This window comes from Cyprinus carpio, chromosome B5 (genome assembly GCF_018340385.1).
Source record: "Cyprinus carpio isolate SPL01 chromosome B5, ASM1834038v1, whole genome shotgun sequence".
NCBI lineage: Eukaryota > Metazoa > Chordata > Actinopteri > Cypriniformes > Cyprinidae > Cyprinus > Cyprinus carpio.
This window is the reverse complement of record NC_056601.1, coordinates 15,149,555-15,168,491: the sequence shown is the minus strand read 5'-3', so window position 1 is coordinate 15,168,491 and position 18,937 is coordinate 15,149,555. Positions and strand designations below refer to the sequence as shown.

At 36.2% G+C, this 18,937-nt stretch overlaps 1 protein-coding gene across 1 annotated transcript in view; it reads right to left on the bottom strand.

The window, feature by feature from the left end:
• Positions 1-10,959, bottom strand: part of dapk1 (death-associated protein kinase 1) — a 63,902-nt gene extending 52,943 nt beyond the window's left edge. The window contains exons 1-2 of the mRNA XM_042724579.1: positions 10,790-10,959; positions 10,107-10,267 (exon numbers count right to left, since the gene is read on the bottom strand). Coding sequence (XP_042580513.1) covers positions 10,107-10,168 — 62 coding nt within the window. The 5' untranslated portion in view covers positions 10,169-10,267; positions 10,790-10,959. The remainder of the gene's footprint in view (positions 1-10,106; positions 10,268-10,789) is intronic.
• Positions 10,960-18,937: the final 7,978 nt, after the last annotated feature.

Here is an 18,937-nt window from a genome sequence, read left to right as displayed (position 1 = left end):
GTTCCAAAGACGAACAAAGATTTTACGGGTTTGGAACGACATGGGGGTAAGTGATTAATGACAAAATTTTCATTTTGGGGTGGAGTATCCCTTTAATATCCTAATGATTTTTGGCATAAAAGAAAAATCGATAATTTTGACACATACAAGGTTTTACTGGCTATTGCTAAAAATATACCACAGCAACTTAAGACTGGTTTTGTGATCCAGGGTCACATATGCTAAAAATGGCAATGGTGGGCACAGATCTATATATCTTACCACAAGAAATAAGCCCGTTTAGATGTGCATAATTTGAAATGATAATGTATGTGAGTCAGTCATATACTGGTTCATTAGTGAAAAATGAATGTGGGTGGACAGTTCAGAGAGAACAGAGCCCACTAATCTTTAGCGCCCAAACTGCACACATTATGCAATATCTCTTAGTGCCGTTGTGCCACACAGGAGTAACCAAGGAAACAGAGCTGTGGTTGGAGTAGAGCTGACACAGTCTGAGGTTTGAGCCGGAGATATTAGGGCTTTAGAGGAACATTGTCTGGGTTTGTGTGTGTACAATCTGCAGGGGCTCATAAGCAGTCCTTCTCAGAGACAGGTAACACTAATATTAATGTTTGCTTGTCAGTTCACACTGCATATACTTCTAAACATCCACTCTAAGGTGTACACAAAAGCCACATAACATCATATTTTTACCTATAGTTTTAACTATTTGAAGTTCTTCAATAAAAAAAAAAAGTCTACACTGGACACGCCACAACTGCACATTTATAATATTATATATATTTGTGGAATAATATAAAATGAAGTGGCTGAAGCTGCTTCAACATGTAAAAAAAAAAATAAGTGTCTCAACTTAGGGAGTGTTACAACCCATGTTTAATAAAACAAAACTTCTCAGAGGAAGTGAAACAAACACATTCCCACACAAGGAGAAACAAAAGGTCAACACCATGCAAAAACTATCTGCATCTTCTCTTTTTCTTCTTCTTGAGGTATATGACTAATGTCTTTTTTATTATTGTTTATTACCCCATGAGGAGAAGTGTTCACCCCTCTTCTGAAGGCTTTTTAACCAGCTCCAAACTCTTAAACAGGCTTCTTACACTTTGCTTAATTCTGAGTTATAGGTTACTCAGGGGTAAAAAAAAAAACCCTGACCTGGTGCAGGGTTTGCATGGCTTTTGCGGCATTAACCCTGCACTGCCAGACTTGCACAGTGTGAAACAATGTTATGGCTAGATGCTTAGCAACAGACACAAAATTATGTACCTCATTTTCACGTGCGTTTGGACAGTCAAAGAAACACATAATGCATATAAACAGTCGATTCAGCATTTGAGGGGAAAATGTCAGATTGTGATGGAAACATGAATTGAAGTGAAAACAAAACAAACAAAAAAAAACACAAAGAAACTAATACATTTATTCAACAAAGACACATTAAACTGCTACAAAATATTTGTTAAAAATGCTTTTCTTTTTCCACAGCAATGTTAAGAAGCCTAAATGTTTCGGCATTGATGATGATGATGATGATGATAATGATGATAATAATAATAAATATTAGAATGATTGACTGTAGTAATGACTGCTGAAAATTCAGCTTTGCCATCAGAGAAATTAACTACATTTTAAAATATATATTCAAATAGAAAACATTATTTAAATGTTATTTTAAATTACAAAAATATTTCATAATATTACTGTAGATATCTTTCCATCCACCTACTTTCATGCACATTTTGGGATATCGCATAAAAAAAACCCGCTTGTAATTTATTGTATACAAAAATTATTATGTGCCTTCTCCTACTGCAGAAAAAAAACAATTTCTTCGTGATATTTAGCGCAAGTTAATCAGGAAGAGATTATTTTGTTCCCTTCAACTCACTGGATGGAAACAATGCTTTATTTGCAAATGTTTTATGTGAGATTCCATTTTTGTGCATATGTTTAATTTGTAACTTTGGAAGGAAACAGCTTGTGTTTATTGTATTTTGATCAAATAATTGCAGCCTTGGTAAACACTGAAAAGGCCAGGGTGGGACCCTTCTTTTTCAGAAATAGTCTAGGGCTGTCATAAAGACACCTTTTTAAGGTAACAGATAACAGTGACATTTTATGCTTGGCATTCCAAAAAATTTAAAAATTAAAAAAATCTCACAGACCCTTCACGACACCATGTCATTTCTCTTTGATTTGTCATGAAAGGCATTTGACATGTCAGTGGAATGTAATGTTGTCATTTCAAGAGGATTTAAAGACACAAAGCACACATTGTGTGAGGAAACACCGGAGGCAAATGTGTACAACCAGGTCTGAAGTAACCATTACTCCTCGAGTCCTCAAAATCCAGTTGCAACACAAGCTTGCATTTGTAATTCAATCAAAACAGTGTAACGAATTAGAAAATCAGTATTGTCCGATTAATTGGCAATCTCCCATGAGCATGAAGGACTTCTTCTCTTTGTGTCACGCATTCAGTCAATCAGAACTCGTTTGGGGAAGCGTTGCTAATGGAAGAAGCCCTACAGATGACCGAGCCTAACTGATAGCTACGCCTGGAAAGAACTGGAGAAATGGGTGGTTCCCATAGCAACCCAGGGGAGGAGACTTAAAGTCTGCTGTAGGCCTTATCTTCCAAATGCCCTAATGTAGACAGAAACTGGCATTCACCTGGTTTCAACGAGTACTGCTCACTGTCAAAACTTGAGTGTTGAAAGCACATTCTGCGGCTTCGGTATTGACATCTTAACAGTAACTGAGGATACATTAACTCCATAAAAGAACAATTATGACGAAAATAAGAAAGCTTTTAGGAATGTGATTAGCCAGCATGAACTACTCTGGACTCACTTCAATAAGCATTATAAAAGAACTGTGACAAAGTATCTCTTGGCATTTTAAATAGGGTCAAATACTGTCTAAAGTGAAAACAGAGAATAAAGAGATGCAAGCAAAATGAACAACAAGGCAATGATAAAGGCTTACAAGATATGAAGTAAAGCACTTGATAGCCAGCACAGGGAGTCGAATTCCTTCCACGACATCACTTCGCCAGTAGCTTAGCAACAGCATTAACAGTGCTGCTGCTTTGAGATCTGTGAGAAGAATTCATAACATGTTCACACCAATTTTTTGCTGAATTTGAACAAATGTGCCTGAGTGAAATGCCGTTTCACAGCTCTTGGTCAAGCCACCTTTTAACTACTAAGATGCAGCAGTTTGCTATTAAGAATCATGATTCAGGAGGGGAATTCCCATTATTCATATTCATATGTTAACACTTGACATTAAATAGCCCCATCATGGCTGATGCGCGCAATCATTAGAGTGACTGCATCATAAAACCAGGCACCGATGAATGAAGAAGTGTTGGCTGTGCAAATGAAGTCGATTAATCGACTATGGTTCACTGTAGCAACACTTCCTGGACTCTGCAAGAGGTCTCTTGTGTGTATGACAACACCGTGGGACATTAACTCTTGCAATAAAACCACATTTAATGGGGAAACATAATTATACCCACAGTGGCAACAACTTTAGCAGGTGGTTAGAATATAAGAAAGGCATGATGAATGGTTTCAAAATGTAAATAAGACTATGTCATACTCATGATATAAATTAGGACATATAAACATTGTGTAATAAAAAACCTGTAATGTTATAACCATATGCTGTTCTGTTCTGTGTTAGCTGCGCCATGCAGATACGCTGTTTACCTCATTTACGCTTTGATTTGAATGGAAACAACATATCCATGTGGCGCAGCTGACACAAAACATCATACGCAATTTACGTTCAGTGTATACTCTCCAAAATGGTACTAGGGTGACGCTCACAAAAAGTATTCTTGTAGCTTTGGGTGAATTATCCCTTTAAATGAATAAAATTCAAATGTTATTAAGCTGAATATTATAACCTCACAGTCCACGCAAGTCAGCTGTCAAAGGAGTGGCACAAAAAGTAGCCAGGTTACTATGTACACATATTTAATTGTGTATAAACACTTGCCAATGCAGGCCACCAGCTGCAAGATTCATTAACTCTCCTCTGTATCCACAGCATTCTCCTGTTGACCAGGTTTCTGTTAATCACAGGAAACAAGAACCAGACACAGGCAAGGAGGTCTATAATGCCTTGAGAAATCTATTCGTTAGCATTATCATTCATCTGTGGTAGTTGCTCAGCTGGAAGCACATTTGCAAATGCTGGAGATGCCATGGGACTTTTCACTCTGAAGCCACAAATGAGGAAAATGATGGCTGGCGATGTTGATTGGTTAATGGTACTGGGAAAATGCATAGTTACAAATTTGTTTACTAGTGACTCAGACAATCCTGAGCTGTGATGTGAAAGTCTATTTGAACATTTTAAGAAAATTAGGCAAAAATTATCTCTCACAAGTAAAATGTCAACTAGAGTTGTGCCGTTAGACGATATTATCATGTATCGGCGATAGTCAGAGATATCGCCTGTGACTGATGCCTTTGATGGTATCAAGATGATGATGATGATGATGATGATTTGTATTATTATTATTATTATTATGATGATGATCAACAAAAAATATTTTAGCAAAATATATATTTTACTCAGAATTACTGCGCTATTATTCTATTGCGCTCCTTCTGTTTAGCGTGCATGCACGCAGCTGCGCTCGTTCACTTGCGTAAGCCTCTCCCACTCCTGACAGCAAAATGGTTATATTTGTGTGACCTTCTGACATTTACAGAAGAAAAATCTACCTGTGACGTCAGTTATGCACTGAGGAAAACACAATGTCTCAAATGCATTAAACAGCACAAATATGTTCGTTGTTTGCCATGGTGGACCGATTTGATCCATGTTCGCCATTAAGGGCTGCTTAAGAAGAACCATCTACAAATTAGTGAGATTGTGGGCACTTAATTTGTCGTTTATGGAACCGCTTTAGCCTTGATTGATTTGTTAGGTTATTTCAAGTAAGGTTTTGGACTTTAATCCCCACTTTCCCTCGGGTCTCCGTGGTGTTGTGAGTCGTCACATTCAATCAGCAGTGATGATGAGAGAATGCGCTTGAGAAACAGTTTAGAGGAGAGAAATCAGTCACAGATTATTGGTCACTTTCTAAATAATAAAAGTATAGCGCATCAACTAATAATTATATATATATATTTTTTTTTTTTATCTATGCAAATATGTTTTTATCGTGATACAAATGCCTACTTGTAGCCGATGCACACTTTTTAAACTGATGCATTGAACTTTTTAATGCCGATGAACCGAGCGAACTGGGGAATCTTCCCATCCCTGGTAGAGATGCAATGGTATTACTAGTCTAGTTGAAAACAATAATCCAACAGCTATTGAATCTTTTGGTCAATAACTGATGAATTAACTGATAAAATTCGTACTATTTTTCTAAATTACAAATAATGACAAAAAAACTACCATTCTAAATGCTACAAGGGAATATTTATTTTGAAAAACACTAGAACAAGCCTAAGATGAAGGCAAAAGTAATGTAAATATACGATAAGCAAGCATGCATACTTAAGAATAAATTTTTAAAAATTAAAAATGTAAAAAAAAAAAAAATTGGCCTGTAACCATAATGCATGGCATCCGTTTTTTTTTTTTTTTTTTTTTTTGGTGCAAGAAATATAAATTGCATTTTGTCAGAATACACAGCTGCTTTTGAATGGCTGTCAATTGAGAAAGACAATTTATGTCTTGCTGTTTTTGTCATTGACTAACAATGGCTCTTTATTGGCACTGATTAACAAGCTGTGTTCAGATGTGGTCGGTTTAACCTTTGTACTATACAGGAAGCCCAGTTAAGATGGTTAGTTTTGGATGCTGGTGGTAGAATAGATTTTGTATCCTCAAAAGCTGCATTCACCATGCCAAACAGAAAATGACAGACAGAGGGAAAAAAAAACTCTAACTTTCACTTGTCTTACACAAGCTTCACTGGTCAAGACTAATACTTCACAGCAGGATTGTCTTACAGTGCACCATGACCCTCCCGGCACACTCGCTCACAAATGCTCTTGATCTCATACACATTCTCACACTCTCACCCCCACAGATCTCATTAGGCTTCACAAGAGACACCCAAACTTCACCCACTGAACACACAGACGGATGAGTAGCTACATTTACGCATGAGAGCACTCAGAATGACACTATGTGTGCTAAGCCACTCATTCCATCAGATATCTTCAGCATGATATAGGTCTACAGTGACATCCAAAGTGGTAAAAATGAAGAAATTCCAGACCTACAAAATATCGATTGTTCGATATTATTAAATAAAATAAATAAATCAGCTTATATATTTTTTATATATATATATATATATATATATATATATATATATATATATATATATATATATATATATATATATATATATATATACGCACACACTGTAACATAATTACATTGTATTATATTTAGATAATATTTTATACATACACACATGCATACATACATACATATATAGGGCTCCAAACAATTTATTGTGATTAATTGCATTCAAAATAAAAGTTTGTTTACATACTATGTGTTAGTACTGCATATTTTTATTATGCATAAATAAATACACACACATACATGTATATATTAAGGAAAATATGTTAGATTTATAAAAGAGAGACATAATAATAGAGACAGACAGACAGACAGACAGATAGATAAATCACCACGGCTGTTGGGCAAAACAAAGTCTCAACTTTGTTTGACACTGGTCAAACCTCAGCACCAGCGGCCTCTGACACATTTCACAGAGGCACAAATATAGGTCAACAACAAACAACTTGCATATTTTGCATATCACTCTATGGGGTGGGGAAATGTGGTGCTCCTAAGAACTCTTTGGGATTTCTGCTTTTTGGAAGTTCTCTGGACCACACTCTTCAAAACAACACCATCAGAAGCATTGCCTCTTGAAGTGATAGTGAGATCCAGCAAAAAGCTGCTCCTCCCCTTTCACACACACAGCCAGAGCAAACAGACACAAAGGGGAACCAATTAGTGTCAGGACAGACTGGGAGCATCCAAGCTTATAGTCAGTCTAAGAGACTTAATGCAATAGAGTAACACAGATATCAGTGAACTGAAAAATGAGATGAACCCCTTATTGGTTGGGAATTCATCTTCTCTTTTAGCATTAGTGCTATAACTGATGCTCATCTTCTGAGAGTGGGCTAAAAATGATCCATACTGCATGAAACAGACAGACAAGCAGACTCCTGTTCAAAAGCTGTTCAGTGATGTTTGATGTACTTTAAATACTGTAAAGCACCTTCAAGTTTTAAGTGAGTGTGGAACTTAAGTGTTTATATGTTTAGCTATATTTCAATTAATTATTTTTAATAGTTTTAGTTAACAACAATAACCCTGATGTGGAGGAATTTGGGAAACACATCTGAAATTTTAGTCCAGTGGTATTATTGGAGTAAAAACGACACGCTTCACCTTTTAGTTACGGCAGCTCATGGTGTTAATCCATGAAAAGCAATGCCAGCCAAGTCCCCCCGCTTCAAATTTAGCCAACAGACCACTTGCTCCTCCTACTCTGAGGAGGACCACCCGGAGCAGTTCCCTTCAGAATAAAGATACCTCCTAACTTAAGAGTGTCCCTGGGCTGGAGCCTCCTATGCCCCATGAAGAGAGCCTGTGTGTTTTAACCTTACAGCCCGAGAAGCACGCAAGCACCGTCTGATGCAGGGTTATTAAACACTTCAGTGCTGGGGTGTACGTTTTACCATTCTGATCATTCTGAGGCATCAAAGCTAAGCACTGAATATTGGTGAGGAGTATAAAGAAATTAACGGCTGAATTGAGATCAGTGAATAGTGTTGTTTTGTTCTGTGGGGGAGGGAAGGGGGTACTTAAAATGTGCTGGTGGGCTTCACTGATTGGTTGTCCCATTGTTTTATTTCAAACTCTTTTTTTGTAGTCGTAGATTCCTTCAACAAGCTTTAATCCATTCATTGCTTAATGTCAATAGTGGGATTGGTAACTCATGATAGTCATACAGTCGTCATGGTGAGACCATAATATTCAAATGTTTTGTCTTCAGTACTATTCAAATAATTTTGAATATGTAAAATGCCATATTACACGTGAATATAAATGACAGCATAAACACAAAATACTCATCAAAATGATTTAAAGCGTGTCTTCAATTAAACATTCAAATTACATTGATTACCAATGAATAAAAGGACAGAGCATGCATATTAAAATAGTTAAAACACGTCACTGTCAATTAAAACCTGTCCAGACTTAAACATGAAATCAATACTTATGAATGTGCAAATTTTCAGTCTTTTACAAATAACCAATCTCAGATGCAAGAATCCCTAAGTGAAAAATAACACTGCTTCCTACCTTCTATTTAACAAAAGAAGTTTAATTTAGCAATAACTGGAGTAAGCTAGTCAGCTTTGCAGTAATTGAGTCAATTATGTAATCAGAACGACCGAAAGATGCTGTCATGCTTCAGGAGCCAATGACAAGAACATCTTCAACATTCGATTGAAAGTCCTCTCAGTACGTTTATACATTATGCAATCAATTTTACTGAGTGTGAGTGATGCATCGGTATCCTTTAGACTGTTACGTGAGCACTAACGCATTAAAATATTTTTCTTTAAATCAAAAGAGCCCAATTTCCCACAACCCACACAAGAAGCAATAGCATCCCTATCTGCGTGGTGATTTATCGCCCACACATACAGCAGTCAATGGGAATCCAAGAAACTGCATTCTCATGAAAACCAGTTCAAAAGAACATCTATCTCCTGACCACAAATGATGAACTGTTACATAGAATATTACACAGCTGATATTTCCAGACTCAAAGGACCTCCCTGTGTTAATGCAATGCGTAAAGGGGCAGTCACACTAAATTTTGAGCATGTGAAATTTCTGCAGAGAGCCAGACACTGCAACCGTGACATGATGTCACACAGTGGCGTTTTTTATTAAACTTAAACTCAACATATAAATAATAATGAATCCAAAATGTTAAAATATACAATTTGCTTAACTTATTGCAAGCACAGAAACAGAAGTGAATAAAATGAAAAGTACAGTGAGAATGATACCCTGCAAATTGAAATCAATCGCTGACTGGATGTCTTTAACAGCCAAATTATAGAGCAAAAATTTAATTGTCGTGGAATCTCAGAATAGCAGACAAACCCAATTTATCATGATCAGCCTGTCAAGTGGGACTCCCAGAAGAGAAATCTACACAGCAGACCTTCACAGCCATCTGAACCCCATTAATCAATAAATGCCATTGAAGATCATTACAACTAGGAATGCATGAACATCTGTCTAGAGTGAAACCAGTGATATTCCCGACTGAAGGAGGGTTCGGGACACCCAATAATGAGTTGAGACCACCCTGGCAACAACTCCTCCCTTTCTTTCAGTGTGACCTGTACTGTGGAGGTACCATGGTACAGTGATTAAAGATATATACCACAGTACTGAATGGTACCTGCATGGCAGCTTAAGCTGCATCAAAAAATACAATAGTATTACCATGCCGTGACAACCTAGGGTAATAACATGGTTCTTCTAGGTACTTTTAGTAGTACAGCTCACCCTGAGAGACATACTCACCACCTTATATCCCAAAGCCAACTTATGCATGCAGACTGAACAACATTAGATGGTGTATTCAGTGCTTCACTCTTCAAAAATGGAATATAAGGTTCCAAGAAGAACCTTTAACATCCATGGAAAATTTCCATTACATAAACGTTCTTTATGAAAAAAATCAGTTTATTAAAATGTTCTTTTTAGAATTAAGGTTCTTTCTAGATCCCAAAATGGTTCCTCTATGGCATCACTGTGAAAAACCTCCTTTCTGAAGCATTATTTTAATAAGTTAAACACAATAATATAGGTGTGTAAGGTGAATATATAAGGTGAATTCAGGTAAATTGGTAGACTTTATGCCATTCAGATGACTGGTAAAAAAATGTCCCACTTAACCTGAAATCGCCCCTGTGTATATAGCTAATTAATCCAAAACAACTAATTGGACGAAATAAATTTCACCTCACGCCCAAAATCTGGTGAAACCCATCACCTACCTCCCGAGCTCGTCTCCAATCTCGTAATAATCCTCCACATTCTCCTGGTTGAACACGGTCATGGTGCTCCTGGGCGCTTCCAGCTCTCTGGGATTCCCAAATCAGCAGCCCATCTCTGTCAACCCAATGACAGTTTGCGGCGAACCCCTCTCATACTCGCTCTGCGGAGAGAGAGAGAGACGCGTGAAGGCAACGCGCGTGTCGTGCGTAAAAACGCTCAGTGTCTTCACGACTCGTATAAAATCCTCTTCTGAGACCCTGACCACTCTCAGCGCATGTCAGCCAGTGTTTGTGTACGCTCAGGCTGCTTTAACCTGGTGGGTAGAAACCAGTCAAGCCCACACGGGAGAAGGTAACAGTGGATTTGTTAAGGCGTCTACGGCGCTTGGCGTTGCCAAGTGAACAGCGCTGCTTGATGTGTGTGTGAGGAACTGCTCGTGATCATACGAAACCCCTGTGTTCACTCACCAGGGCAAGATAACCGAATCACACTGAGAAGTTGGCGGTTGACACCTCACGTAGGGTGCCAATGTTTCATTAAACCTACGCCCTCCCTTGTAGCTTTCATATCGTTAGAGAAACCTGGTGTATTCCTTCATTACTCACACGGTCTAACAGAGTAAAGCATGCTCTGGCCGATAACATGCTTATTACTTCGATAAAAGCGAATAAAAGTAGCTCACCTTTATATTTCCATCGTTGTCAACGTCCAGGCGGCAGGTACGATCCAGTATGAAGCGATAAAACAGCATACCCTTCACGCGAGACATGGAAGTGTTGTGTTGCAGGAAATGGGAGGATTGTAACAATGTAGATAGTGCGGGGCTCTGGGTAATGAGACCGCCAGCAGTCCACCTGAGCGGGGCGCTGTGGAGAAACGCTCATTATAAAGCAGAATTATACAATAGTCTAGACATTTGGTCAATTTTCTTCAGATATGTTAAAATGTTACTAATACCGAAATCTATCTATCTATCTATCTATCTATCTATCTATCTATCTATCTATCTATCTATCTGTCTATCTGTCTATCTGTCTATCTATCTATCTATCTATCTATCTATCTATCTATCTATCTATCTATCTGTCTATCTGTCTGTCTGTCTATCTGTCTGTCTGTCTGTCTGTCCATTGATCTGTCTGTCTGTAAATCTTAACGCTTTTCCGCATAGACGCTTAACATATTTCTCTTAAAATGTATAGGCTGTTGTATATTTGATAATGTTCCCTGTACTCCAGCAATTATTCTATAATGAATGCTAGTGTGTCATGAAAGATTTCTAAAAATATAATTTATGCATTGATTAAAAATAAATACCTGTAATATTATATAATAGGCTATGTATTATTATATTTTATTTAAAAAAAAAAAATTCTATAATGACAGATCATTTGCAGTTTGACTATGATACACTAGCACCATCTACTGGAAAAGATATGGCCTACAATGCAGGTGCTGCTGATCTCCATGGGCAAAGACTGTAAAGATAAAACCACTCGAGTAAATCCATAGTTTAACCATGGTATTTGTAGTAAAACTGTGGTTATACAGATGGTAATCAATACGCCAAAAACATAGGCTATTACACTTGTACTACAATAATTGCATGGTTAATTTTGCGTAAGAGACATACATCCAACTATAAACATGCTCTAATAATATTTTAGATTTTATCGCATACACTGATCTTATTATACCCTGTGCTAGGTTTAGTACAAAGGCGTTTTCTTCACCAAAATAAATAAATAAATAAATAAATAAATAAATTCACTCAGTGTGTTGAATTAAACACGCCTCACAACTCATTGTTGGCAGCAGATCGCTAGTGTTAGTCTTGTATATGTTTTGATTGATGTCTGCCTTGATGAAGTATTGATTAGTAAGGTGGTTATTATCATCCCCGCATTGATGACATGTTGCACAGACTTATTAAAGAAAGTGTCAGACTTGTACTGTCGTGATAATTTGCTGTTTATATTTTGCTGTTTATAGTCTCATGTCATAACTGACAGAATAGTGTATATATGCTATAGCAACTTTGAGTATTCTATTGAGCTTCTGCAAAATAATATGCTGCAACCCTATGATTTTATATATACATCTCACATATATCTTTTTTATAGTGAACACATTTAGACAGTCCTGTCAAAGATTTGAAATAACTCTGTGGAAAAAAAAGCATTAAAAAAAATCATGTGATTTTAGTGCGCCATCTTGTGTCTAAAATAGTAAGCGCAGCGTATTAAGCCTTTTTGGCCAAGCGTTAGACAATTAAATGAAACAAGCAAGTGAAAACTCTTTTAAATGTGTGCACCCTATTTTGATATCAACGGCTTTGGTGACCGGCTGGCTCACAAAATATTCAGTCAGTCCACATTACCACCACATTCCCTATATATTCTGTTCGTAAGACTATTGTAGTGCTGAGGGATCTGTTTTCCACTGGTGCTTTTCAGTCTCTCCTCAAACGGTCATGCTGGGAGTCCTTAATGTCCTCAGGGTGAGTGTTGTGTGTGTGAGTGTGGCCTTTTCTACTTTAATTAACCTGAAGTGACAGATTCTCTCTCACACCTGCTCGGCTTGGATCTCTATCTCTCCTGTGTTCTCAGTATATTTACCTTAGGCCTGGCCTTTAAACTTGACCATTTTTTATTGCCCAAAGTTTATGATAAACCAACCTGTTTTTAATAGCCCTGGCTATACTGATATGATTATGGAGAATTGATTCACAAGTAGTTTTGAACGTATTTTGTTTGGGTAATTTACATGTTCAGACGAAGTTGCAATTTTCAGATTTTTTTTGTCATATTTTCTATTTATAATATATTCTAAAGATGCTGCTTGTCCAAAGATCTGTGAATAACTGTCTATTTAGTTTATTAATTGATTTATCTTTATTTATTTTATTATGTGTAAATATATAATAATTATGAGCTTGTCTAGTTTGTTAGTCTTGACCCCTATAGCAGTGCATATCATTACACTACATGAGGTATGTTGCAACTTCCCATTTATTGACACACACACAAAGATTTCTATATATATGTATATTTATAAGATATATATATATATATATATATATATATATATATATATATATATATATATATATAGGTATATGTATATGTATATATATATATATATATATATATATGTATATGTATATGTATTTATATATGTATATGTATATGTATGTATGTATATGTGTATATATGTATATGTATATGTATGTATATGTATGTGTATGTATATGTATATGTGTATATGTATGTATATGTATATATATGTATATGTTATATGTGTATGTGTGTGTATGTTTATATATTTTTATTTTTTTTTTATATTTTTATATATATATATATATATATATATATATATATATATATATATATATTTAAATCCTGGCCTTCTGATTCAATTTCATAGTTGCTAAAATATAGCCATTGTGATGACTTTATATTTATGCTGTTGAGTCAGTGTCAGAACACATGGTCAAATGTGATTAGAGGGTGACAGAAGGAGCTACATCATACTCAGAAGCTAAAGTGCTCCCCTGTCCTCTGTGTGGCCACCAGTGACCGTAAATCACTGGTGTTTTCACAGCTGTTCACACACATTCAGGCTTTCATGAAGGCAAGCAGGGCGACATGCACATGACCATGAGGAAACACCCACAAGCGTCTGTACCTGCACATTTTATGTCCCTTAAGTTTGTGTCTTTAATCTATGCCTCAGAGTTACACAAACAGCCATCTTGACAGCCAAATGATATGTGTAAACACATTGGCTTTAACTTGTACTTGTAAAATCCACCATGTTGAAGCCACAGGCATTTTCGAGGCTTTTGTTGACTGTTCACTCACAGTCTCAACATCTCCACCTCGCACAGAGACAGGAACTCTCTTTAAAGGAGTTATTCAGGCTCCACAGTAATAAAAATGATAGTAATAATCCATTTTCTTTTCAACCCATTTATTTTGAGAAATAAGTGTAGCTTGTATGAGTGTGAAATGCAAGGGCCATCTGTTCACTCTTTATGATCTGTTTTGTATGCAATAGTGATGACTCAATGATGGAAAAAGTAAAAACAACTGTTAAATCATATGACCTCATGCAGAAAGCATGCTAACATAACAAAAGGAATAAGTACAAAAAATTTTATTTTTATGGAAATGCCATTGGTTTTGTTACCTTAGCGTTCCTGCACAGTGTTTCAGATTAGGGTGTGGAAATGTGGAGGAACTCCAGTGCTAAACTCATCCAAGCTTTGACTGGGAACACATTTTCAATATGTTCAAGAATTTCATCTCATTTTTGCAGGCTCGATTCATCTCTTTCTTTTGGGAGAGGCCTTTAATAAATAAAGCACCTCCAGATTCCCTTTTTATTGTCTGGTGCTTTTCATCTCACAAGCATTTATAAAAAATAAAAAATAAAATAAAAAAGGTTTGGCCTGTCATGCTTACATTACAGTCAAGTCAGCTTTATAGATTTACCTCTACACAAATTCCCAAATGTGCTCACATGATCAACAGGTGTTAAAATGACTCATATGCATTGAACTAAAATAAAATGGAGGAAATTAAGTTTTTTTTAATAAGCAAAAAGAAGCCAAATCTTCAAAGCCTCTTTTCCAGCAGATTGACTCAGATAAAATGCTGGAGATGTAGGTGCCCAGCAGGGATGTGGAAGAATCGGAACACCTCCCCACTTTCTTCACCCCTACTTATATCCCCCATGGTGTTCCTGTCATGGGATAATGTGCTCCTCCCACCTCTCTCATTATGCCCACTTCACGTCAACACACATTAGAGACAAGACAGACCTTTGACCATGCTTGTTAATACAAAGAAATGAGGTGTTTACGTATCCTAAAGAAGATAAAGTGTGATGATAATGTACAAAAGTTTGTGGTTGGTGAGATTTTGTTTTATGTTTTTGAAAGAAGTCTCTTATGCTCAACAAGGCTACATTTATTTGATAAAAAAATGGCAAAAATAGTAATATTGTGAAATACTACTACAATTTATATTACATTTGTTATATTTGAATATATTTTAAAATGTAATCAATTACTGTGATGGCAAAGCAGAATTTTTAATCAGTCTTCAGTGTCACACAATTCTTCAGAAATCAGCAAACTTTTACTATTATCATAAATGTTGGAAACAGTTGTGCTGCTTAATATTTTTGTGGAAACTTTTTTAGGATTATTTGAGGAATAAAAAGTTCTCAGAAAGTTACTCTCACTTTTGATCAGTTTGAAAAAAAAAATCTTACTGACTCTTACTTTGAATTGTAGTGTGCCATGAAATATTAGAAACCCTTTAAAATAACATTCCATGTATTAACAATAGTTAACTACATTAATTAAAATGAACTAACAATTAAAATTCTACATTCAAGCAAATTCAAGCATTTATTATTCAAGCACTTAGTTAATCTTAGTTTATTTCAAAATATGCAAATATATGATTATTGTTATAAAGTTTTATATGTTCAGATTAATGGACCTGAACTAACATAACATAACAATGTACACTTGTGAGTGGCAAAATAGAATTGCTAATTTTGTCACAAAAAAAAAGTTTACTAATTTTTGAATCCATTCAAATCATCTTTCTCTGTATGTTTCTACTTAATTCCCCAGAGACTTTCTTCAGCATGAAGTCGGCCCCAAGCACCACAGCCAGTCCAGAACCACAAGCTCATGTTTTCCTCCCAAACCTAGATTAGTGAAGTCTGATCCCACAGCCACAGTTCAGCGAGCACACTGCTGGAGCAGTCCTGTACCTAATTAACTTCATTTTGCCTCTGTCAGTGATTCCAATGTGCAGGCGCAGCGTCAAGCCAAATAGGATCTGACACTGCTTTCATAAATTCTGCAATCTACTTCAGTGAACACAATGCTACTTTCAGAATCAGGCCCTGCATAACTCTGTTCCTGCCGTTTGGGTTGAGGCAGAGTGAATCTCAACAACTGCTACTGAGTCTTTTTTTTATAGGGGAGAGTGGGGTAAGACGAGCCATTTTGTTTTTAATTTACTTATGTGTTCCTCAAGATTAAGCAGAAATACAATGATAGTATCTAAAGTAATTTCAGGATGTTACCTATCATTTTAAATGATCAGAATGTATCTATGACAACATGTTCTAAAAATATGGCTTATAAAAATTTTAAAAAGTTTCTTGTGGCTCAATTTGCTCCAGGTTAGGGGTAAGTTGACCTGAGTCAGTGGGTAATTTGTACCATCTGGGTTTAAACTGTCCATCTGACTGAATCTGATTCAAACCCATGTGAAACTCTTTTAAAACTGATTTAATAATCAAATTTCATATTTGATTCTTATTTAAAAACAGTCATATTTTTCCCCCTAAAGCCAGCTTAAACAACATAAAACCAACCAAATGACTAAATTAAATTTCAATTTTAATAGTTGCATTTACAATTTGTTGACACCAAAGTTATAACCTTCCCAAGAGAGTTTGTTGAGTAAAAAAAAAAAAACATAATTAGATTGACGGAATAAATGGCCACATAGCTGACATTTTGAAAAACTAAGGCTTATATTTATTTAAATGATTTGCATGGTTTTATATGTTGCTAAATCACCTATATACATCATAACTATTTTTAGACCTGGATAAATTTGCTTTGATGTAACAGACATTACATCTGTTATTTTTGAAGTAAATGGGTGCCTTTCATTATCCCCATGTGTTTCTCCTTTTCACCGTCTGGCAGAATGATGGGTGGTTCCAAAATACAGTACATGGTCACATGACAGTAAAAGTGTTCAGTTGCCAAGATACAGGGGGTGGGTCGACTTACCCCACTCTCCCCTAACCCATGATCGTTTTAGGCTGACATATGCTGTAAATTCAGTTTTGTCTGGTTAGTGAAGCCTCCTTATTGTGAATATATGAGTGCTCAAACTTATGTTGTGGTTACACTATTTCTGGTGTAGATTTATCTGCCAATTAGTACTGAAGTATATGTGGCAGTAATGGTACCACAAACTCTTCTGAAGTGAGTGCGCTACATGTCACGATGGCACATACTACAAAGAAAGTTTGCATGTCTCTAGGCAACGTCATATTTTCTCTAAGGAAATGTTTGAGCTCAAATAAAAAGATTAAAAAGATTTAAACCATTAAATAAGGCCTCAAACTAAAACCTAAACGAGTCAGTATAACCCAGAGGTCAAGAGTTTCTCTGTGAAAGCCATTTTGGTTTCTGAGCACTTCCCTTATGATTATGAATGTTTCATTATTGCCATTATGCTATAATATTTTAGGAGAATACATATTTATATTCCACTCGATTTGCTTGGTGTGCTTTGGCAGTGTGTCCCAATCAAGGGCTCTGTTATTTTATGGGGTTTATCTCACCACAAAAGCATATCAAAGGAAATAAGAGAGAGAGCAAATTAACAGAAAGGTATTTAGCATCTAGCAGCGACCTAAATTTGAGATCTAACCAATTCATGAACCCACAATACATAATTACGGATTTTATTGCTGCATAAACTATAATGCTGCCTTGTAATTTGATGGTTACACACATAGCAATTTGGAAACCTTAGCTATGCTTTGGCTTTGTTTGTTTGCGTATTTGTGTAACAAGTTCTACTCCTCTGAAAATGCCAGTGTGTAATTTTCGAGGGGAGTGTGTTTTTTTTTTTTTTTTCCTTTAAAAAGGCACAGCCGCATGACACGTGGGTTTGAGCAGTTGTGTTATCGACGCACACCTCCAAGTGTTCACTGCACTGTAGAAGGTTGTTTTACTGGAAACCTGAACTCAGTCAAAAGACTCAGATTCTCATGGTTAATGGTTATGTGTTTATCTGTGGATGTGATCTTTCAGTGTGTTATCTGTTATCAGATTAATGATTGGATGTAACACTGAATGCATTACTTTCTGAATTCCCTGTATTTAATGATTTTTTTTGTTGTTGTAATGAAACCATATAATAAGTGGACTATAACTTTCTGGACCTTGAATGTTGTAGGACCCTCGCTGTCTATGGAGGGTCAGAAAGCTCTCGAATTTCATCAAAAATATCTTAATTTGAGTTCCGAAGATGAACGAAGGTCTTACAGGTCTGGAACGACATGAGGGTGAGTAATTAATGACAGACTTTCCATTTTTGGGTGAACTATCCCTTTAAGGGTGAGTAAACGATGGCAGAATTTTAATTTTGGTGGGAACTATCCCTTTAAGGAGAAGCTGTGGGCCCCTCAGAAAGGTCACATTTATCAGGCCTGGGGACTTTGTGCTGCCCCTTTTCTCTCCATCCCTCATCCGAACCCTCCTGGCACTGGGCAGCTGATGTTTCCTCCCAGTGGGGCCGCTATTCTTCATCAACCTGTGCACCAATCACAGTAATGGTCTTTAAGCACAGCCTAATTATTGGTCTAATTGAGGGCTCCTGTGTGCACTTGGGTACATGTCTGAGCTTCTAAACCCGTATAAAGAAAAGCATTGCAGTAATTGCCTCAAGACATGGAAGACAATGTAGAAGGAAAATTGCGTATTAAAGATATGCATGTGTATACACTTACAGTGATGCCAAAAAATTTAAAGTGTAAAAGAAAAATTGCTTATTAAAGATATGCATGATTATACACATATACAGTGATGCCAAAAAGTATTTGCACACTTAAATCAAATTGACTGAAGACTCCTCTTTTTTATCTTTTATTGGGGAAAATTCTGAGATATAGGTTCATTTTATAGTCAGTGCTTCATAGACATGTATTGTACGAGCAAAATACATGATAATAAAGCAAATGTAGTCTATACTTGTTAATTTCACTAAATTAACGT